This window comes from Mytilus californianus, unplaced genomic scaffold, assembly GCF_021869535.1.
Source record: "Mytilus californianus isolate M0D057914Y unplaced genomic scaffold, xbMytCali1.0.p SCAF_6, whole genome shotgun sequence".
Classification (NCBI taxonomy): domain Eukaryota; kingdom Metazoa; phylum Mollusca; class Bivalvia; order Mytilida; family Mytilidae; genus Mytilus; species Mytilus californianus.
The window spans coordinates 8,578,591-8,602,774 of NW_026262712.1; the positions used below are offsets into that span (position 1 = coordinate 8,578,591).

At 33.7% G+C, this 24,184-nt stretch overlaps 1 protein-coding gene and 1 long non-coding RNA gene across 3 annotated transcripts in view; both read right to left on the reverse strand.

Annotated features, from left to right (window-relative positions):
- The window catches only part of LOC127706923 (uncharacterized), a 75,335-nt gene extending 67,671 nt beyond the window's left edge, over window positions 1–7,664 (reverse strand). Inside the window, exons 1-2 of the long non-coding RNA XR_007984638.1 lie at window positions 7,536–7,664; window positions 6,950–7,389 (exon numbers count right to left, since the gene is read on the reverse strand). This is a non-coding gene — a long non-coding RNA (uncharacterized LOC127706923). The remainder of the gene's footprint in view (window positions 1–6,949; window positions 7,390–7,535) is intronic.
- Window positions 7,665–14,093: 6,429 nt separating this feature from the next.
- LOC127704706 (uncharacterized) lies at window positions 14,094–23,310 on the reverse strand. 2 transcript variants are annotated; one of them, XM_052208841.1, is made up of 2 exons: window positions 22,995–23,310; window positions 14,094–15,677 (listed from the first exon to the last, which is right to left on the reverse strand). In XM_052208841.1, exons 1-2 carry the CDS (start codon window positions 23,023–23,025, stop codon window positions 14,623–14,625), a joined length of 1,086 nt encoding a protein of 361 aa, XP_052064801.1. In that variant the 5' UTR covers window positions 23,026–23,310; the 3' UTR covers window positions 14,094–14,622. The 2 variants fall into 2 exon arrangements, with proteins under 2 accessions (XP_052064801.1, XP_052064802.1); XM_052208842.1 differs by lacking the exon at window positions 22,995–23,310 and adding an exon at window positions 19,094–19,202.
- Window positions 23,311–24,184: the final 874 nt, after the last annotated feature.

A 24,184-nucleotide genomic window follows, 5' to 3' on the forward strand; every position in this document is an offset into this window, starting at 1 on the left:
TTGCGATTAACCATATGTATGGGTTTATACATCTATGGAATAACGGAGTAGACAGAGCTCTGACTTTTTTTCATAGCGACACAAAACTTTTTTTAAAATAAAATTTTGAAAAATTACGAATGTCTGCGGGGAATATGTCTTCATTTCTGTATTCTTTAATTCTGAAGCCATATTTTATCTATTCTTTAATTTTGATTTGTTTTTTCCATTATCCTCTATTGTCTATATTCGTTCCATTTTTGCCTACTTTTTCCTCACATCATTATCTATTCGTTAAACCCCAGCCAGACCCAAAATATGCGTCGACATGCAAATAGTATGATAAGAAAAAAAATAATTTTATTTCAATTGAGGACCCGATCATTTGACGAGACATTAACATCAATAATTCGAGATTAAAACAAACAACAATCAATAAAATCAAGTGATGTAGAACTTTCTCAAGTAAACATTTAAGTAGCTCAATCCGTTATAATATCCAACGTTGGTATATATAATGCAACCCAGACTGCTTCTTATAAAAATTGAATTTTTATTTTTTTCCCAGTAAAAACAAAAATGCTCAGTAAAAAAAGATGTAACGCCTTATATATTGAATGTTATCCTTAAATTTCATGAATTTCCCTAAAAACGGAAGTCGACATCAGAGCAAGCTCAGACTACAAGATACGTTGTTGAACCATTGTGCCTGGACTTGTTTTTTTCATCAATTTTTTTTTGTGTTAATTATTTTGGGGAGGGTGAGTATCAATTCGCTCATGTATAGTATAAGGGTAGAATAAATGTTCCGTTTGTTGGTCTTTTTTTTTTTATATTGCATTGGAATTCTTTACAGTATTATCTTGGCATAACGCAATATTATGACTAGCTATTTAAAAATAAGTTATGAATATAGTTCCCAGTGAGAAAACCAAAAGACGAGGAGGTAAACATACAAGTACAGGTCCCCGTACACCTTCAACAATGGGCAGGACCCATACCGCATTGTAAGCTATTGCAGTTTTTGTGATAACGTTGCTACATGAAATCTTCTCTGAAGTACAGCCACTGATATCAGACTGTCAGACGACATAATTTTCTATCAGCATGTTAATCATGATTAGCTGAATAAGGAGGTGTGAGGTTATGGTATGACTATCAGCATTCTAAGCTTGTTGTATGCAGTAACTACAAAATTTCTTCGTTCTGTATAGAGTAATTGTACCAGTGTTTTTGTTGTCTCTTATATGGAAATTTTATAGTTAAGTTCTTTCCTTAACTGATTCCTTTTTTATGTTCTTTTCTAGAATCGAGAAAAAAGGGGGTGAGATATGAAAAAAAAATGTTTAGACCTGCCATAAATATATAAATGTAAGTGCCTGTTTGGTGTCAGAAACCTCGTCAGTATAGTTTTGTTTTGTCATATTTCATATTTGTTTTTTATTTCGTTTTTATTTTTTATTTTGTTCTATGGTTTTTGGTTTGTTTTTTGGGGGTGGAAAGGGGATGGGGGCTATTTAAAAATGCGGTGTTGGTGGTAGTTCTGCGATAGTCTCTGTTGAATATGAATGTATATACATGTATATTCACAAGTCTGATTAATTCCACAGACATCTGTCTGTTGTTGAAAACTCTATATCTTGACCTCAAAAATGTCTTTTAATATTTTTGTTGGTGGGTTGCTTACAATTGTCATATTTCTCGACTCTTATTTCTCAGTTAATCAATAAAAACTCGTTCGATCTTCAGCGAATCATGGCGTCAATGTTAGGGAAAACATTTATAGTTCATCGTGACAGAAATTGAGTTATTTCCCATCTTTTTATGTCGAATCTTGAACTTGATATTAGTGCATATGAATGGAACTGTTAACCTCAGATTTAACTTGGTATTTCAAGTTGTTTTTGCTTCGAACAACTTTTTTTTCCGCTTCAGAAGCACAATGACTGCACACCAGATGGGGGGATTCCAGAGGTTAGAACACGCTTTCTTCCATAAACTGTCATTTTTTTTAAATCAGGTAAAATTGGATATGATAAGAGTGGAGCCCTTTTCCCCGCAGAAAAAAATCCCCAACAGTACCCTCAATGCATCCTTTCAAAACGTATGGGTGCACACCTGCTAATATATTCATGATATACAAGTATATGTGTTGATCAATTATATTTTCATTTTGAAATTTCATTTATTGTTTAGTTTGGACAAATAGTGGTGTTTCTTTATGTATATTTATATGATATATAGTAGTATGTATGGGTATATGTATACAAACCGTTTATACTGCTTTTCTTTGTGTAACTATGTTATTACGTCATAGTGTTATGTTTGTCAATGTGAATGACTTGTTGTCAATCAAGGGCTTTGAATTAGAATGAAAAACATTCTTTATTTCTTTCTTGTATTTTTGCCATAAATATAAAAATAACAGAATGTGATTGCCAATAACAGACAACTCGCCAACAGAGACCAAATGACGAAGACGTTAGTCACTATAGGTAACCATACGGCCTTCAACAATGAGCAAAACCCATATTGCATAGCAAGCAATTAAAGGACCGAAATGACAAATGTAAAACAATTCAAACGAGAATACTAAAGGAGGTTTCGTTCTTTAGTTCGTATATAATGCACGCAATTCGTTAATTTGTACTTAGCCTTTTTGCTACTTGTACTTATATCAAAACTTCGTACACAAATGCTGCTAATACAGTATATTCAAAAATGAAAGGAGGAGTGGTGTAATGTCAACGACACAGCAAATAAACGGAACAAAGAGGGAGAAGACATTTAAGTATAACTATCGTTAAAAAAACAAACAAACGATGGTAAACAAGAAAAACAAAACCAAAAATCATGGGACAAAACATGATGCATACAAATAGGACATGGTGCAAAGTACGAGCGAGACGGAATCCAACATCTCTACCCCGCCAGACAGAATCCAACATCTCTACCCCGCCTAAAAAACCCGACCACAAAGCAAAACTATACATGCTGCAACACCATAACAAACAAAAAGTCTCAAGGAAAGCTATACGAGCAACGAATACTTTTATCTGGTTACCTGGACAGACACATAAAAATGTGGCGAAGTTAAACTATGTCAACCCATATAATGTAGATGTCAGAAATGAGACTCCATGCATAGTTAACGTTTAATATAGATCAATTAGTTACTGAAGACTCTTTTTTGTCACTGCACCTGAATTATTTATATAAATGGATGAAATTTCGGTTGCACGACTTCTAATGTCTAGTGCTCAACAAATTATATCAATACCTGGATTCTGAAATGCTGCAATTATTGAATTCTAGTTGAGTTTGTTATATTTGTTGTTGTCGTAATCATGTACCCGTGGTACTGTGACTAATATAAAACGGGTCAAATATTCAGAGGTGCTAAAAAAATAAACAATAGAGAAAATGGTCAAAATAAATAGAGAAATACGGTCTTAAAAATTAAAGAATATTGACAGAAACGAAGACCCCCTTACTCCACCTAGACCCCCATGCATGTTGTCTTAGCTCATACATGCACGCCATGATGAAGTTAGAACATGTGTCGCGTGCTTGTGATAAAACGTCAAGCGCTTGCGATTTAATTGATATCTGTAACTTGAGATATTAAACGGCCATTCTAGATATGATTTTCAGCACTTGCGGTTAAATTTCAGTGTGAGCCTATAATATATTGTGTCGAGAATAGACCTGATGTTTTGATTTTTTCATCTGTGATGACCAGTAATGACCGCCAAATAGCTATAAGATGTCTGGTCCTTTATCTTAATTGAAACCAATAAACCGTGTGTACTGTAGAAAGACGTGTCAATTATATATAAATGTTTATTTTTCCGTAGGTTGTTCGATATTTATTTCAATATTATTTCACATACTTAATAGGATTATAAAATACAATTTTTACAAAGGCTTAAAATGCTTGTTATATCTTGTTTTTCTTTTCTTTTTTCAACATAGAGCTGCAGTTTTGACCAAAAATAATCCTTTAGGTGTCTTAATGCTCTCACAGCAAAAAAAAAAGAAAAATAAGAAATGAATTGTAGTGCTGAAAGTTCAAGTAAAATAAACACTTTATCCATTTAATTTGCGGCCTACGCCTACGGATATTTTAACAAGAATAAAACCGGATAAGCCGATTCTTTTAATATGATTACAATTCTTTTCGGATTCCCTTTACTCTAACCATCTTACCATTAAAACTTCTGAGTTATACAAATAAAAAAAAAGCTTTCACTTTCTTTACTTGTATCACTTATAATAGTAATAAAGACAGATTAAGAACAGACTTTTAGTGCTGAAAGTTCAAGCAAAACAAAGTATTTAATTTGACGGCCAACGCCTACGGATATTTTAACAATGGCAAAACCGGCTAAGCTGAAATAAGAATTTTTATATAGAATACAAGGACAATTATTTTAGGATTTCTCTTATTTTAGCTGCAAGAGGTGGACCTGACAAACTTTTATGGTTTTGTCATGTTTTTTTTTAATTTTTGTTTTTACCTGCATCGCTAGATTCGAGAGTAGGCCTAACCACTTGATTATGTGCATCCGTCCGAAACACAAAGAAAGTTCCTAGTTTGCACCTAGAAATCTTCAACCTTCAACACTTTTTCTTCAATTTACCTTAATTATTGAAAATTTGCACGGTGATTGCTGACAGATTGATGTATCGTTTTTGCTCACAGATTGATGTACTGTATTTGGAGTATTTGGCACTGAACATTTATAAACAATCAACAATCAATCTTAAGATTTACAGAATCCTTTGAAATGAAGCTATGGAAATGAAGCTATGGAATGTTCATATCTAAACTGTTTTCTGTGAAGAAGTCACGTTTTTTTGTTTTCAATAAGTGAATTATATTTCCATTTGTTTGCACTAGACGAGTGAATTTAAAGTGTGTCATATGGTATAGACACGCATATATCGTAACGAACAGCATATTGACCTGGAGAGTTATTTTCTACGTTTTTTGTTATCTTTGGGTTACTGTCTCATTGAATACAATAGATTACCTTATCTGTTTTCGGCAAAACATTTTGGGTCCTCAATGCGCTTCAACTTCTTACTTTATTTGGCATTTTTAACTTTTTTTATTAGAGCGTCAATGATGAGTCTTTTGTAGACCAAATGCGCATCTTGCGTACATAATTTTAATCCTGGTATCTACGATGAATTTATTGACATATACCGATCATTTCATTGTATCCTCATATGTTTGTATCGATATGGGGACGAAGTCCCCAATTACGGTAGAAAAATCAATTAAAAAAAATCAATCTACTAATGAACTCAAAATCGCTAACTTTTTTTCCAGACTTTTTTTATTTTCCCGCATTTGCGCAAAAATCTCTTTCTTTCTTCTGGTCTCGTTTGTTACGATACTTGTAAAATATTTGAAGGAGCATCATATTGTTTTCCGTAAATTTGTTGTTTTTGATAATTCTTTGACATGAAAATAAAAACGTTACCTAATGATATTCTTTGTTTATATTGATAATGACGTCAACTAAAATCATTAACAACAGGACCAACGTCGGAAACGTTTCCGTATTTCCGTTTATTTTTTAACAGATTCTGAAGTTAAAATATGCTTGAATTCAAAAAAATAATGTATACAGACTTCGTCCCCTTTCACAGTTAACGCCTTCCTCATATTAGAAAACTACAATAAACCCTACAATGAAATTTCCATGACGGTCAATGAAGCATGAACTTGACTGAGGTTAAGCCATCCTTTGAACTAATATTTTGGAGTATTCATATATTATATCAATGTATTCTATGGTAGCTGTTTTTACTTTATATATGCTATTCTAACTTAATTCTACAGCTGACAGACAGGACTGACCGACCTGAACACCTTATGCCTCACTGCCAGAGACGGATAACACAGTTACGTTTGCATTACATTTTATTGGACTTCGGTGCTACTATATAAATACGTCTGAAAATTAACCTACATACTTTAAAGCTTTTGTATTTTTGAACACAAAGTAAATTTGGTGTTGTTCTGACAATGTTTCCAGTGATCTCGACTTTCCAAATGTGATCTTACGTCATGCGGATAACAGTACTAGTAATAACCGTATAAAGTACAACTCAGAGCTAAATATGTCAGTACACGCATTTCCCAACACAAAATTAATCTTGCAGTGGATACTCATCAATAAGACATCGTTTCAGATACAGGGGCGGATCCAGGATTTTGAAATAGGCCACGGTGTGTAATTCCATACAAATGTGCACACGCTGAAAGTCACAGTCTTGCCTGCTTTACTGACCATTGATTTTATGTTGAAAGTTTTAATGATAAAGGTTTTACAACAAGTATCACATAAACTTAAAATTTTGAAAGATCCATGACAACGAGGTCAACGTCAGAGAAATCCTGTCAGAAAGACATGAACACTTTCAACCATTCCATACACCAAATATAGTTGAGTGGCCTATAGCTATGGTAACATAAACAGACCAAAAGACCAAAACTTACCATTGACCAATGAATTATGAAAATAAGGTCAAGGTCAGATGATACCAGCCAGACAGACATGTACAACTTATAATTATTCCATACACCAAATAAATCTGACCTACTGCTATTTTTATTTGAAAAGCAGACCAAAACACAAAAAACTTAACATTGACCAATGAGCCATGAAATAAAGCCGAGTCAGATGATACCTGCTAGACATATATGTACACAAAAAAAAACATTTCATATACCAAATATAGTTGACCAAACTTGACCTATTGCTTAAATTTTAAGAAAAACAGACCATAACACAACAAGAGTGCACACGCTGAAATGTCTCGCCTTCTTTACTAACCATTGATATTATGTTGATAGTCCTAAATGAAAGCTTTACTACAACTATTACATAAACATAACATGATCCAAGAAAATGAAGTCAAGGTCATATAAACCAAACGAGAAATACATGTACACCTTACAATCATTCCATACACTAAATATAGTTGACCTATTGCTTATAGTTTCTAAGAAACAGACTTAACCAAGAAAACTAAACATTGACCAATGAATCGTGAAAATGAGGTCAAGGTCAGATGAACCATGCCAGGCAGACATGAACAGCTTACAATCCTTCCATGCACCAAATATAGCTGACCTATTGCTTATAGTTTAAGAAAAACAGACTGAAACACATAAACTTAACACTGAGCAATGAACCGTGAAAATGAGGTCAAGGTTAAATAAAACCTGCGAGACTGACATGTACATCATAGAATATTTCCATACACCAAATATAGTAGACTTATTGCATATAGTATAAGAAAAAAGACAAAAACTCAAAAACTTAACTTTGACCACTGAACCATGAAAATGAGGTCAAAGTCAGATGACACCTGCCAGTTGGACATGTACACCTTACAATCATTCCATACACCAAATAAAGTAGACCTTTTGCTTAAAGTATAAGAAAAACGGACCAAAACACAAAAACTGAACTATAACCACTGAACCATGAAAATGAGGTAAGGTCAGATGACACCTGCCAGCTAGACATGTACACCTTACAATCATTCCATACACCAAATATAGTAGACCTATTGCATACAGTATAAGAAAAACAGACCAAAACACAAAAACTTAACTATAACCACTGAACCATGAAAATGAGGTCAAGGTCAGATGACACCTGCCAGCTAGACATGTACACCTTACAATCATTCCATACACCGAATATAGTAGACCTATTGCATACAGTATAAGAAAAACAGACCAAAACACAAAAACTTAACTATAACCACTGAACCATGAAAATGAGGTCAAGGTCAGATGACACCTGCCAGTTGGACATGTACACCTTACAGTCCTTCCATACACCGAATATACTAGACCTATTGCTTATAGTATCTGAGATATGGACTTGACCACCAAAACTTAACCTTGTTCACTGATCCATGAAATGAGGTCGAGGTCAAGTGAAAACTGTCTGACAGGCATGAGGACCTTGCAAGGTACGCACATACCAAATATAGTTATCCTATTACTTATAATAAGAGAGAATTTAACATTACAAAAAAATCTTAACTTTTTTTTCAAGTAGTCACTGAACCATGAAAATGAGGTCAAGGACATTGGACATGTGACTGACGGAAACTTCGTAACATGAAGCATCCATATACAAAGTATGAAGCATCTGGGTCTTCCACCTTCTAAAATATAAAGCTTTTAAGAAGTTAGCTAACGCCGCCGCCGCCGCCGGATCACTATCCCTATGTCGAGCTTTCTGCGACAAAAGTCGCAGGCTCGACAAAAACTAAACATTGAGCAATGAACCATGAAAATAAAGTCAAGGTCAAATAAAACCTGCCAAACTGACCTGTACATTGTAAAATATTTTAATACACCAAATATAGTTGAACTTTTGCATACAGTATTAGAAAAAACACTATGTTACAGACCAAAAAACAAAAACTTCAACTTTTACCACTGAACCATGAAAATGAGGTCAAGGTAAGATGACATCTGCCAGTTGGACATGTACACCTTACAATCATTACATGCATCAAATATAGTTGACTTATTGCTTATAGTATCTAAGAAACAAAGTTAACCATGAAAACTGAACATTGACCAATGAAACATGAAAATGAGGTCACGGTCAGATGATACCTGCCAGACAGACATTTACACCTAACAATCATTCCATACACCAAATATAGTTGACTTATTGCTTAAAGTTTAAGAAAAACAGACCAAAACACAAAAACTTCACATTGAGCAATGGACCACGAAAAAGAGGTCAAGGTCAAATAAAACCTGCCAGACTGACATGTACATCGTAAAATATTTCCATACACCAAAATAATTGACCTATTGCATACAGTATTAGAAAAAGAGACCAAAACACAAAAATTTAACATTGAGCAATGAACCGTGAAAATGAAGTCAAGGTCAGATGACACCTGCCATTTGGACATGTACACCTTACAATCATTACATACACCAAATATAGTAGACCTATTAGTTATAGTATCTGAGATATGGACTTGACCACGAATACTTAACCTTGTTCACTGATCCATGAAATGAGGTCGAGGTCAAGTGAAAACTGCCCGACAGGCACGAGGACCTTGCAAGGTACGCACATACCAAATATAGTTATCCTTAGACCTATTACTCATTATAAGAGATAAATTAACATTACAAAAAACAAGAGTGCACACGCTGAAATGTCTCGCCTTCTTTACTAATCATTGATATTATGTTGATAGTCCTAAATATAAAGCTTTATTACAACTGTCACATAAACTTAACATTAACCAAGTAAACTAAACATTGACCAATGAACCATGAAAATGAGGTCAAGGTCAGATGAACCATGCTGGGCAGGCATGTACAGCTAACAATTCTTCCATACAACAAATATAGTTGACCTATTGCTTATAGATTAAGAAAAACAGACCAAAACACAAAAACTTAACACTGAGCAATGAACCTTGAAAATGAGGTCAAGGTCAAATAAAACCTGCGTGACTGACAAATAGATCATAAAATATTTCCATGCACCAAATATAGTTGAACTATTGCATATAGTATTAGAAAAAAAGACCAAAACTCAAAAACTTAACTTTGACCACTGAACCATGAAAATGAGGTCAAGGTCAGATGACACCTGCCCGCTAGACATGTACACCTTACAATCATTCCATACACCAAATATAGTAGACCTATGGCATACAGTATAAGAAAAACAGACCAAAACACAAAAACTTAACTATAACCACTGAACCATGAAAATGAGGTCAAGGTCAGATGACACCTGCCAGTTGGACATGTACACCTTACAGTCCTTCCATACACCGAATATACTAGACCTATTGCTTATAGTATCTGAGATATGGACGACCACCAAAACTTAACCTTGTTCACTGATCCATGTAATGAGGTCGAGGTCAAGTGAAAACTGTCTGACGGGCATGAGAACCTTGCAAGGTACGCACATACCAAATATAGTTATCCTTTTACTTATAATAAGAGAGAATCTCACATTACAAAAAATCTTAACTTTTTTTTCAAGTAGTCACTGAACCATGAAAATGAGGTCAAGGACATTGGACATGTGACTGTCGGAAACTTCGTAACATGAGGCATCCATATACAAAGTATGAAGCATCCAGACCTTCCACCTTCTAAAATATAAAGCTTTTAAGAAGTGAGCTAACGCCGCCGCCGCCGTAGCCGCCGCCGCCGGATCACTATCCCTATGTCGAGCTTTCTGCGACAAAAGTCGCAGGCTCGACAATAATAACTTTTTTTAAGTAGTCACTGAACCATGAAAATGAGGTCAAGGACAATGGACATATGACAGACGGAAACTTCATATCATAAGACATCTATAGACAAAGTATGAAGCATCCAGGTCTTCCACCTTCTGCAATATAAAGATATAGATAGTTTACGTCGCCGGATAGTAATTTCTATTTCTCGCATACCGCGACTTTTGTCGCAGGCGAGGCAAAAACGGAAGAAATACCAACGAGCGTTGCGAGGCGAAAAGTATTTTGATGCTAACAAATTATGTATTTTCCAATCTAGGGGGACGTACACCCTCTACGCCGTCGCCCTGATCCGCCACTGGAACATCACCTTTCACAAAAACTTTTGACATTAATTCAAGATAACCCGTGAATTACTGAACAATCACACTGTAGACTGCTTCGTCTTGTATCCTAGGTTTCTGCCTATACATACATCCAATATAGTAATGAATTCAACAGAAATATGAATAACAATATAACTTTATTATATATCCAATGTAACTTAAAATAATTTATGTATACAATATATAAACATATTAAACAACTTATATCACAAATATACAAATTTCCCATTCAAGAGTACACTATATTAACATGTATATGTATAGGGGATGGGGGCTTTGAAAAAAATCGTCTCAAAATTTAGGAGTGAATGTGCACCTACGCCTTGATCCACACCTATATTGGAGAGCAAGCGCATTTATTGAATGGTTTTCACATTTGTTTGACGTCATACAATCGATCGACATTAGAGTTTGACTTAAAAAAATGTTACTTGAAACCCGAACCCTGAACATTAGTAAAAAACTCTACAAACAAAAATGTAATGAGTTCATGAAATTGCAAAGAAAGCCAACAAAATCTTTATTTATGATTTCCTCCTTAAAAATTGGAGTAAGAGGATATGTTTTTTCCCTCGAGATTGTAAGGACCACCTGCAATGTGTCACTGTTTACTTCCTATTAAGTACCGATAAAAGTTTAGTTAACCCGAATAATTCAGTCGTTATATTCCGCTGATCTACGATTACTCCATTATCTCCTCGTAGGTAGGAGAGATCGATTACGGGGAGGGACTGAATTATTCGGGTTACTGTTTAGTAGGCATTTTGAGGCCTGTAAGTAGGAGAGGTAAGGAAGCCGGAAACAAGTATTTTCTATCTAGGTCTAATCATTAATTTGAATCGGATTGTGAATATTACAATTGCTATAGTTATTTTAGAACATTCATACAAGGAACTAATGTTCAATGCACTATATTGTTTTCCCTGTGAACAGACTGCAATGACTCGGAAAATTAATACAAAATACGGATCACAAAACTATATAATAATCTTAAAAAGTGAAATTTAAACTAAGTGTCACAGATCAAATCGTTTTGCATGTAAAATTTGATATTTCTAATACCTAAAAGTTCACACTGGAACAATTAAAACATGTTTGATATTCATCTGAGGTACAAAGTTTATCATTTACATAAAGTATCAGTAAACTTAACCTGACCCTGGTGATAACTTGCAAACTTTGAAAAAAAACTTAAATGCTAACTAGATTTTATCTAGAAAGCTGAGGAATAAGCATAACAATAAAATACTGATAAATATCTTTTCTTTCAAATAAATATTAAAATTTAATATCAAGGCGAAGATTATTATTGATGATATTTGAGGATGTTTTAACTTTCTTTTCATTAAAACTTCAATAGTGAAATTTGTTTTAAGTTTATAAATGTTTTTGATGAATATACTACGTTTAAAAATAACATTGAAAGTTGCATAATTCAACCATTGAGAGTGGTCAAAGCGGTAAATGATACAATGGAAAATACCGAGTGCAGTGTTCCAAATGGATATGGCGGATAATTAAATGAGAAATTTAATCAACGCCGTAGTTTTGGTTTATCGAATTATCAAACTGGTCAGATCCGGTTTATTCAAGTTCTTAATGCAGTTATAATCAGTTTCATATTTGATGTGGTGAAATGCGCCCACCGTAGTTATAATCATATCTTTCATCCAATCTTAAAACTTTTAAATCAAACAAATTTCATGGAACTTGAATAAAGTTTAAAGGAGTATTTCAACATTTATATAAATATCATATTCAATAAAGTCACATACGAAACGCCAACACTTATACCACATATGTTTAATTACTACTTAAAAGTTCAAATACAGAGTACAAATATATGCATTCTTGCTTTCGCAAATAACAATTTTGACCGCACGTAACTAAGACAACTTAAGGGATAACTTTAATTTTCAAAAGTAGTATTTAGGTTAGTATTTGCAAATGGGTAACCGGGGTTTACATTTCTTTTTCATGTTTAAACTTGTTATTCTTAAACGCCTATTCATTCCTTATTTTGCCAACATGAAATTGATTTGCCGAATTTTCGTTGCACTTCCGTCTTTTATATTGCGGTCTATAATATGCTATGGCAACTTCAATATTCATTCGCCCCACTGAATTACGTTTGTTCTACATTTTTTGTACTTCACTATATCAATGAACTATTCATAGGTTGACAAACTCTATTATAATGTACAAGCTGTATTCATAAGAGCAAATTAATCCAGAAATCACCTTAAATACAACACTACCCACAATTACTATACGAAAATAAACGTCTTCGATGGATTTCAAGATTTATTCATACAAAGCGGGAATCGTCTACTAGCAAATTTACAATATCGAACATGCTCGTCGAAGATTTGAATATTCATCCGGTATGCCTAGGTTAATTCATAAATCACTCTCACGACAGGGCTCGACATTACCGTTTGTCCGATTGTCCTGGACAAGTGGACACAGGCGTCGGGCAAGTAGATTCACCATACTACTTGTCCGATGGGACAAGTGAAAAATCGAGGTCAGATGTAAAATAGATCAAATTCAAGACTTATAAATTCCCAAAAATATGAATGATTGTTTTATTGATCATACTAAATGAAATAAATATTCATTGATTGAACCAGAGACAGATAATACTTGTATAATATGTCTCTGATTGAACGTATTTGAACATGCTGGCAGCCATTGACCAGGGGAATATAAATAAGGGGGAAAGAAACCAATGTTAATGCTTCTTCTTAGTATAAGCCTCCTTGAATTAGGAGCTCCTCCATATGGAGTGTTACCACAACTTTAAAATTTTAAACTAAAGTACGTTTCATTTGATTTTGCTTTTATGCATAACAATATATTAAAAAAGGTTTTATTTAATAAGATCTATATATAAAAATTACAAGTTAAGATGTAAAAATTAAATAAAATCTAAAAAGGCAGATTTTTTAGTGAAATGTTTTATGTACTTCATGATCATATATCAATGTATATACAAATCAAAATAATTTGTAAAAGCTTGTTTTGACACCATCAATAAATTAAAAAGGTTTAATTAATCATATACAAGGTGGCCAGGTGTATTTACATCTTTGGTTTAACCCATACCACTACTACAGAATGAATAGGTCCATAGGGGAACTTAGTGGTTTGGCAAGAAATGATGATTTAATGATCGATACATGATAGTGACATTGAGTCAGAGAACTCAGTCTTGCAAATAATCTTTTAGTCTGAAATAACAAATTGAATTTTGATGTGGTATTCATATAACATAACAAAATGCTCCCTTTATTAGGTACAATCAAAACGCATGTGTTATTATTGCTTATCATCAATATGTAAGATTTTAAATTATGAATTCGGACAAGTGAGTTCAGAGTTCGGACAAGTTGATTTTCTTGCAACTTGTCCGAAGGGACAAGTTAGAAAAAATGATAATGTAGAGGCCTGCACGATTGTTTATAATACAACCATTTTCCTAAATATATTCTGAGCTTCTTTGTGACACAGACTACTTTTATTGTTTAAATGGATGCTTAAAAGGCATTTGATGAAACTGCCTTTTACAAACGCATTACTGATTTACAGAGTTACCTCCCTTAACCAAGTCTACCTCATTGAACATACGGAATGTTTGTGAAAATAACAATCAAGAGATCGATATTAGATTTGTAATTTTAACAGGTCACAATTTACTACTTGGTTAAATATTTATAAAAATAATATTATTCACCGATGATATATACATTTATATAATATTCATATTCTTTATCATACATGAATGATATACATATTCATTTTTGATTATGACAGTAAGCACTTATGATAGTGATGCATGAAATTCCTTTCAAGAATTCGAGTCTGATTTGGAATACACTTCTACCAGTATAATCCGAAACTAAATTTTCTTGTTGGATACCAGTTTTGATTTCATTTTCTACCCTGGACAGGGAATAGTTTATTGCACAATTAATTTTCGTCAAATTCACTTCCTCTTTTGATATCTTTTACTCTTTTTTGAGTCCTTTTCGAATCTTTTAATGTCAACACTGTCAAGAGAACTATTTTCACTGTCCGAATTGGAATTTTTTGATGGTCCTGCTGGAGTCGGCACATACATTTTGGCGATCGGAACTCCTTTCACATTTTTAAATCTATTATTAGCAGAATTAATGTACCGGGTTTTAATGACTTCTTTCGGGACATCACTGTTAGAATCAGAATCGCTGCTACCAACATTTATCGTTGTTTTATACAATTTGTGAATATTGTCGCGATGATGGCGCTCAATTTCATCATTTCTGTTAACAACACGTTGTGTTGCGTATCGGCCCGGATGCTGTGAATCATCAACAACGTAGACAACGCGTCTTCCTTCCGGAATCGGATTTACTGTTGGAGCGTAGCCATTTGATGATTGCATAACCCTCACAGTTTGTGGTCGGGCTGTTGGACCTTGGATATATCTCGGTCCTGGCATGACTCTCTCTCTTGGAGGCAAGGCGAATCTTTCCGTAGGTGTAACGATCCTTCTTTGCACAATTCTTTCTGCTGGATATCTTACGGATCCACCAATTACCGATCCATTAATAACTGAACCCTCTTTTCGTGTGAGGATGACAGATCCCTCTCTACGTGGCATAATGACCGATCCCTCATTCCTTGTCAAAATGACGGATCCCTCTCTACGTGGCATAATGACTGGTCCTTCTTTTCTTGTTAAAATGACGGATCCCTCCTTTTTACTTGGAATAATAACCGACCCCTCTCTTTCAGGAATTGCTGTTGACCTTCGGACAATCCTCGGGTCATCTGCAACTTGTACCGGCTCGTTCACGGGCATTATAACAGATGCCGACCGAGATCCCTGTCCTGCTGTAATCGCCAAGGGTTTCTGGCCCTGATATTCTATCGCACGATTGTCTCCCTTAGCGTCTTCGTTGTAGGACTCGCTTACATTTCGAACCTCTCCAGTAGTAAGGTCATGCTCCAAATACATAAATCCTGTGTCAACATAATAACTGTTCTTCTCAAATTTATCTACGAATACAAAATATTTTAATGGTTATCAATGATTTACATGAACATACATACGAGAAATCTATGAGGGGCCTGATGGGGGGGGGGGGGGGGGTCTCATCACGATTCACGAGTTGATTTTTTTGTCAATCACGATTCACAGAAAATAAATTTCCATGATCACGGATCACGAAAATATAAAAAAAAAAATCTGTAGAAAAACGGATCACGATAGCAAAAATGCGCCGATCACGCAGAACGAAAATAACCCATCAGGCCCCTCATCTATCAACGCATTATACAGAACAAAAATCCAGATTTTCCCAGACCAATAAAACGTCTAAACTTTGAAAATTCTACTGCATAGAATAGAATTTGTGTGTTTGTAATTTTCTAGTGATTGATTAACGTGAACAATTACAGGTTCTATGAACTTTGGTTTCTGATTTTTTACAAATCAAAGACGTAAGAATGGAGAAAGACTGAACTTGCTAAAAACACGAGTACACACGATGCAATGGCTCGCCTGCATGATTCAGTGAATTTTGTGTTGAAAGTTTTTAATATAAAGGCCAGATGAACCCTGCCTGTCAGACGTGAACATTTTATCATCATGATTCCATTCACCAAGGATCATTTATATATAGTACTATTATAAATCCTTGCATACACCAAGTATAGTTATGTATTTGAGAAGCAGACTTAACTACGATATTTTATTTTAATTTCGGGTAACTTAACGTTGACTAATGAACCATGAAAATTAGTGAGATCAAGGTCAGATGAACCCCGCCTGTCAGACATGTACATTTTACCATCGTTCCATCCACCAGATATCATAAATCTATTGCTTAATAGTATTCGAGAAACGAGTCTAAATAACGTTGATTAATGAACCATGAATGTAAGGTCGTGTCCAGAAGAACTCTGCTAGACGGAAATACACTTGTCATTACAATAATCCCATGAGCCCAATATTGTTGACCTATTGTTTATAGTAAGTGTCTGATACGTGGACCTAACCTGTAAAACTGAACTATGAAATGGGATCAAGGTCATTTGAACCCTGTCGGACAGACCTGCAGATAATTCCTACAAGAAACTGTTGATACAGAGATATGTCTCGCCTGGCCACATAAAATTCAGAAAAAGACAATCTGATGGACATGGCCTAGAAATGGCCGACAAGCTGAGATTTACTGATAGTAATGCAACTTTATATAAAATATCAATGATCTATCACAAATAGTTCCTATCAAACTAACTTAAGCAGAAAACTTAACATTGAAAGTTGCTGGACCATGACCTAGGGGGCAGGGCCTCGAAATAGTCGTCAAACTGATATGTACTGATAGTAATGCAACTTTATATTAAATATCAATGATCTATCACAAGTAGTTCCTTCAAACTAACATAAGCAGAACACTCAACAATTGTTGACGCCACCGCCGTCGCCGGAAAAGCAATCACTATGTCTCGCTTTCCGCTACTTTCATCGCAGGCGAGACAAAAATGTTATGTCCTAGTCACAATCATGTTGTCTTTTAAGGATGTTCGTTCCTCTTGTTTTTGAATGTTTGCCAGATATTCGGAATCCTCTGGTTTTATCAATGTAGTGCCATTAAAAAAGTTGCCCGCTAACCCCTACTTTTCTTTTCATAATTGTATTACATATAGTTTAAAAAGCCATATTTGAAAATCTAATAAAATCCTTGTTATTTTTTCATTGTTTTTGAAAGAAAAAAAGTGCCACTGTTAAATGTATGAAAAATCTAAGAGAGAATCATTTCCCGCCAAATTTTTAACGGCTTATATCTCGAAAACAAAATCACGGACCCTTCATATTTTTCTGCTTTTTTAGTTCCTTTATTTACATACTATCAATGTATAACAGTCTTTTAAAAAGCTTATTATTTTGAAACAGAGTAGCGAACATCCTTACAGAATTAAGTGTTTATTACAATTTACAGATCTTTGGTAATCCCTGGTGAATATAACTGATAAAGCAAACTGGATTTCTGACGCATTGACCTATAAAAAGCAGACAAATTTACCAAAGTAACTCATGCATGAAATGTAGTTCAAGTTGCCTCAAATTTTCTAGAAAAATGATATACTATATGAGGAAGGTGTGGGTGACAAATATAATTTTACACACATTTTTGTCATAGATGGTTAACTAAGGGACCACTGAGTATGTTTCTAGATCAATATCCATCAAGTCTACATGTAACAACTGTATTACCGTATAAGATAAACGCTTTATTGATTACAGTTATAGTCATATAATATTAATAGATTTGTTAGAATAATTAAGAAGGATTGTGAAAAGCATAATTTCTGATGTATAAATTCAAGCCCAAACTGTTACGTATAATCAATTAATTCGTTTTTTTTTTATGTAAAAATAGAAACAGTCAATACTGGAGTGTATTGTGTCCCATCATGCATCTATTATTTGTCAAAGGAGTTTAACACCAATCAAACAATCTATCTTTAATGTCATTTGTAAACGCGACATAAATTTTCATATTTTTTTTTTACTCAAAGGAGTAATGCTGTCGCAATGTTACCAAATTACAAAAAAGTTTACCGCAAAACCGTAAATGTATTATCTTCAGCTGTGGTATGAAACAAAAGAAACATATTTTGTTAAACATTATAAAATTTTATAAAAAAAACCTGGCTTTATATGATGGCAATTGAATTTATGGACAAAAAAGGACATCTAGATTTTTTTAATTGCCAAGCATTTGATAGATACCAATTTATAGGGTGGTCCCTGTTATGGAGCTATATAGATGGTTAATGTATATATTTTTTACAAGTACGACTCCTAACGTTGCCTTCTATGATTTGCCTATTGAAGTTTAAGACCCAAGACAAACTCCGCACAATTTTTTTATTCCAGCATTCCGGAACTGGTTTCCTTTCCTACATCATTAGTGTTGAGTAGCAGGGAGATTGAACTGGAACTGACGGGAAGTTTGGACCCGAGCGTGTCACTATGCAGCAGTACAAGTGCAGAAGTTATGAAGAGCTTGAAACCTCCATTTTTAGCGGGGCTCATAATGCTCAATTTTCAGTTTTTTTAATAATACTTTAAAGGGTCTTTGGATTATTGAATCCCTCTCAGCCACCGACCCCCTTTAGTGTCTTATTTATTATTTTTTTTAGGATTTTCGGATCTATTTCTAATACAATATAATCGTAATGACTTATTCCTCCCACTTAAAAAAAAAACTTCGGCCCTTTACAATATATGTACAATGCATATTTTTGTCGATGTCTTTATAAAAAATGTACCATTCAAACGTAAATTGAAAATTAAAAACTAGACATTGAAATACAATGCATGACATACTTGTATACAATCCAACAAGTTATCTGATAGTGTTGTGAACAAATTATTTAAGTTTAAATCAAATCACACCTACCAAATACAATTTTCTTTTCACTTTTAAATGGAAATTATCAGTTATTTCGAGAAATCGTTAGGAATGCCATCCGTCTACATCAGATATCGTCGTATAGTCCGTTTATCACTCTAGGTCAACTCGACCACCCAAGGTCAACTCGATAGACATATCAACAATGCCATTTCTTAACAGATATCTTATTTTCGTCAACAATAAGCAATCAGCAGCAGATTTTTTTATGACGGTGGTGCATTTCAGTTGATAATATTACAACGCAGAGCTCAAGTGCATTTTATAATCGAATTAGTAATTACATTTCGACAGAGATAATGTCTCTACAAAGTTTGAAGCCAGATTTTTCTTGACCTCGACATATTTTTCTCCAAGAAAATTTCGGATTGCAGAACAATCTCAAATATTGAGAAGGATAATTATATAAAAGTAAAAGAAATAAAAAATATTGTTTTGTGTTAAAATCAAAACATAATGGGCTTTCTAACGCGTATTACCATACGGTATAGGTTTTCCTCATTGACGAAGGCCATACGGCGACTAATAGTTGCTTATATCCACATCATTTGATCTCTGTTGAATAGTTGTCTCATTTCCAACCTAACTGCGTCTCCTTATTTTCGCACCCCTCCCCCCGAATAAACGAAAAACATGATTTACATGATTTACAGCAACAAACGAAAACCACTGAATTAAAGGCTCCTGGCTTCAGACATGCACATACAGAATGTGGCGGTGTTGAACATGTTTGCGGGCGTCCAACCCTCCATACGACTATATATTTGTCATGTATTAGATTTTTTTATTCAGTATCCCAAAATGTATATGCTTCTTTAGGGTTTTACCAGTTTTCAACTTATTCCGACTCGACCGACCTTTGCTTTTGTTCGCTGTCTACGTTCCTAAGAAGCAGCACAGTCAAATGTTTGATATAGAATCGATTGGATATCAAACCAAATAAAGACGAGACCTTTGGAACTATAATTGAATTCTAGTCCGAAAAATCAAGTTCAACGTATATAACATTATTATTAAGCTGTTTTAGGCTATTTAATATGTGGAAGGTTTTAATGATTGTGTTCTTTAAAAAAAATAAAAGGTCCCGATAAATCCGTCTAGGTGATAGAGAGAGTTTTTTTTAAACAAAATTTATATATTTATCTATAAATACATTTATTTTTTCCAATAAACTGTATTGGTGACTTGAAGTCTTACTAGCGGAAATCCTAAACATGTTTCATTCACAGAAATGTTTACGCCAATATTTCCTTTACACATAATTGTATATTTCCAATTAAGGTCACTTAGATCTATATCTAAACGTCACTCAGGAGTTTTGTCAACAGTGACATATGTTTTAAAAGATCGGAATCTAGGACGGTTGACTGGCCTAACTTTTTAAAAAGCGTCATTTGAAAGATTTGTATAGCTAGAGGTTACGTAATGGGGGGTTTAAAACGAAGTGTATAATTCCTCCTTTTGGCGACTTGTCACGTTAAAATAACAATCATATTTGCTCGTTTCAATTTAATTTACCAATTTTCTATAGAAGATTTCCGTTGAAGTAGGACATACCGTTGTGGGCTGCCAAGTTTTGTTAAGTTTACAAAACAGATGGCCATTCATAGGAATGTCCCCCTATATAATTAGGCCAAAATTCTATCAAATTAAAGACTTTTTATATCTAATTATATTGTTATGTTAACAAAAGGACACAATCTGGGTTCGTAAAAGTGCAAACAGAGCACACGTCTACAATAGGTCCTACACGTTTGTTTTCCCCTTTAAACCTCCAGACAATTGTGTTGTGTATAAAGAACTTTTCACGAATATAATCCCGTACATTCCATTCTCTGAAAATTGTATTAATTATCATCAGATTTCCATTAAACTTTACATGCATCTTCAGTGTCTTTGACATGCATATTCTTCATTATTTTCTTTAATTCCACAATGCGAAGTTTATTCAAGTGGTATGTTGACCAAGTTAACAGTGACAGGATAGTCAACCTAATGACGTGGTCACTTAATGGTAGAATTAGAAGGAGTTAATGGATGATATTTTTTTTTAAGATACATGTATGTCTTTATACTAAATTCAGTTTCGTATATATACATATATTAAAATAAATCTCGTCTACGATTCAGTACAAAAACATACATGTATATTAAAAAAATCGTAAGGGTTCCGCTGAACCCAGTGTCTCGCCTACTTTTGCTGTTGTCTATGTTTTCAGTGTGATAGGGGAATGCACATAATAGATTTACAGTTAATGAAATAAAACGTTTGAAATGTATGAAAAAAGTTATGCTTGTAAAAAATGAATACAGTATGCAATCAAATCTATAGATTGTCTGGAAGACAAAAGTCGCAGGCTCAACAAAAATGGGGAAAAAATTATTAAATTTTTCCTCTAGATACTATCTTTTGCTTGTAAGAAGCTTCTGTCCAAGATTGGTAAAAATCCAGCATGGTTTGTGAATCTAATATATGTATTAAAAACTTTAATTGCAGACTGTATGTAATGTTAACTGGAAGAAAAACTAAGTCCATTTATAAGTAATATACGGAAAAATCCTTCTAGATAGTTACTAGCTTTTGATCAAAACAAGCTTCTGTCCTAGTTTGGTACAAATCCAGGACAGTTTAAGAAAGTTATTAATATTTTTAAAACTTTAACCAGAGTGAATGTAATTTTAACTGGCAGAAAAACTAAGTCTATTTATAAGTAAAATACGGATAAACAGGATTTTTTTTTACAAAATTTACTTCTGGATACTATGTTATGATCATAATCCAGGATAGTTTAAGAAAGTTATTAAAATTTCAAAAACTTTAACCACAGAGTGAATATTTGTGGACGCCGACGACGGAATGTAGGATCGCTATGTCTCGCTTTTGCGACAAAAGTCGCAGGCTCGACAAAAATGGTCTAATTTCTGTGTTAATGACATACTTAATGTGGACATTGCACAAGCTCTCATTCTCAAAATTTGCTCAATTTGCATCAGTGCACCCAATCCTTATTCAATTGGAGCATAACTATTCACTTTCTGTGTACTTTCCGATATTCTTAATTTTTACTTGATTGATTTTTATTTATACATCAACTAAACAGCATGCCAACACAAAAACATATATAGGAAGCAACTGACAGTCTTCGACTGCAGATATGTGTCTCTACATTGTCCTCACGCTGTTTGGTTGTTAAAGAAAATATGCTTCATAGGAATAGAGATCATATTATAGTAGTTATCATATCTTAGGCTTTTATTATTTACAGTTATTTTTGAATAGGCAAAACGAGGTCTCGTGTTAAAAAAAAACAGTATACGGGCTAAATGTTTCATATTGCTTATATCAAGGGCAGGTATGTATAGAAAATTTAAGTACTAATGTAAAAGCAATATATTAACTCTGTGGGGGCGAATATTTGGCTTTTAACGTTGCATGCGAAAGTGCATGGCCAAACATACCAATTAAAACTTTAGAAGGCTTGTTTTACCCAAAAAAATAGAAGGATTGTATTGAAACCCGACCTTAACATCTTTTTTTAATAGAAAAAGACATGAAAATATGTAAAGCAATTGTTAAGTGTAAATTGAAACAACAAACAAACATTTTCTTCGCACGTTTATAGATACCTAAAACCCAGTATTTTAATTGAAAATTTAACAAACCGGTTTATTGAAAATAACTATTGTATTTGTCTCTTTTCTTCTGATCAGTCATCCGTTTCGAATGAAACAGACATTAAGATATTCATCAATTTTTCACCTGAAACCGATCAATACAAAAGAATACGGAAAAACTAATAATTGTCTTGTTAACACCTACCTCATTTGTAATTAAGACGCTAGAAAATAGTAAATAAACATTGCAGAAAATAAGACTGAATAAACTTACCATTTGCTACACGGTAGCGAACATTCTCCATTGTGGATATTTGAACACAATTACGAAATTATGACCTTTCAATTGTGGAGATTTGGATTAAATGAAAAGGTAGTCCGATCTATTCGTCTGCTGTTAAAGATCTACCCGGAATCTTCCGGTCGTGACGTCCTGATGCGTGAATACAAATTATTGAGTGTTTATCGACTAAAATGTGTCCCAGGGCTCCTTTATTTGTTCAGGGTTAAATTTTACAGAAGAGAAATAGAGACTTTATCCCACCTATTCGGATTAATTGCTGCCAGGTAAAAGGCAGGTGAATAGTATTCTAATTAGAGTAACTGGTTGTGACGATTGTTAATTTCAGTTTTCATGGTCGCGTGCGTTTTATAACATTTAGGACCAATAGATTAATTTGTTTACTGGAAACTTTTATTGGTACAAGATTTCATGGTCTGTTGAAAACAAAATTTCAGGATTTTCCTTTTAGCGAAAATTTTAATAGTTTCATGCACATAAATCATGGTGATAGTGTTTTTTAATGCAAAAACCACAAATATTTTCATTTTAATTTAGATAAAAAAAAAATTATCTTCAATTTTCATAAAGTGCAGTCGAATTGGACCTTTTTCAAATATTTCATTGATAATAATTATCAAAGGAAATCGGTCAACAGACAAAGGCTATATACATCCTCTCGCATACACAAGATGGAAGTTACTGACAAGATATCATATGTACAAATTATTCATAAAGCATTAGTCAATATACCAATGATAAAATGAGATGAACATATAGATATTTTATCATTCAAGACTCAAAATTGGGCAAGAGTTCAATATGTCATATACTAAATGAACAGAATAACATATTACAGTTTATTCCGTCGGGTGCCGAATTGAACTCTTTCCCCAACATTTTACCATATAAATTTGAATGTATAATGTATATTTTTTTTCCGAACGCCTCCAGAATTGACGACACACTAATAAACAATTGTAAACATCAACACTCCCTATCCCAATTATCTATGAAATGTCTTGCATTGTTTGCTTGAGGTGGTACCAAACTCCTTGACTAAAATTAATTTTGCTCGTTTAATTTTCATCAAATTTTGATAAAATATTCACTTTGACCCTTTGACCAAAATATAAAAATTTCAAAAAACTTGAACAACACACTTTATCGGAAAACATTTATTG

Coding starts and splice junctions, on each gene's coding strand:
- LOC127704706 (XM_052208841.1), bottom strand. CDS start 23,025: ATGGAGAATGTTCGCTACCGTGTAGCAAATG. Junction 15,678..22,994: donor TCGCTACCGTGTAGCAAATG/GTAAGTTTATTC, acceptor TTGTATTCGTAG/ATAAATTTGAGAAGAACAGT.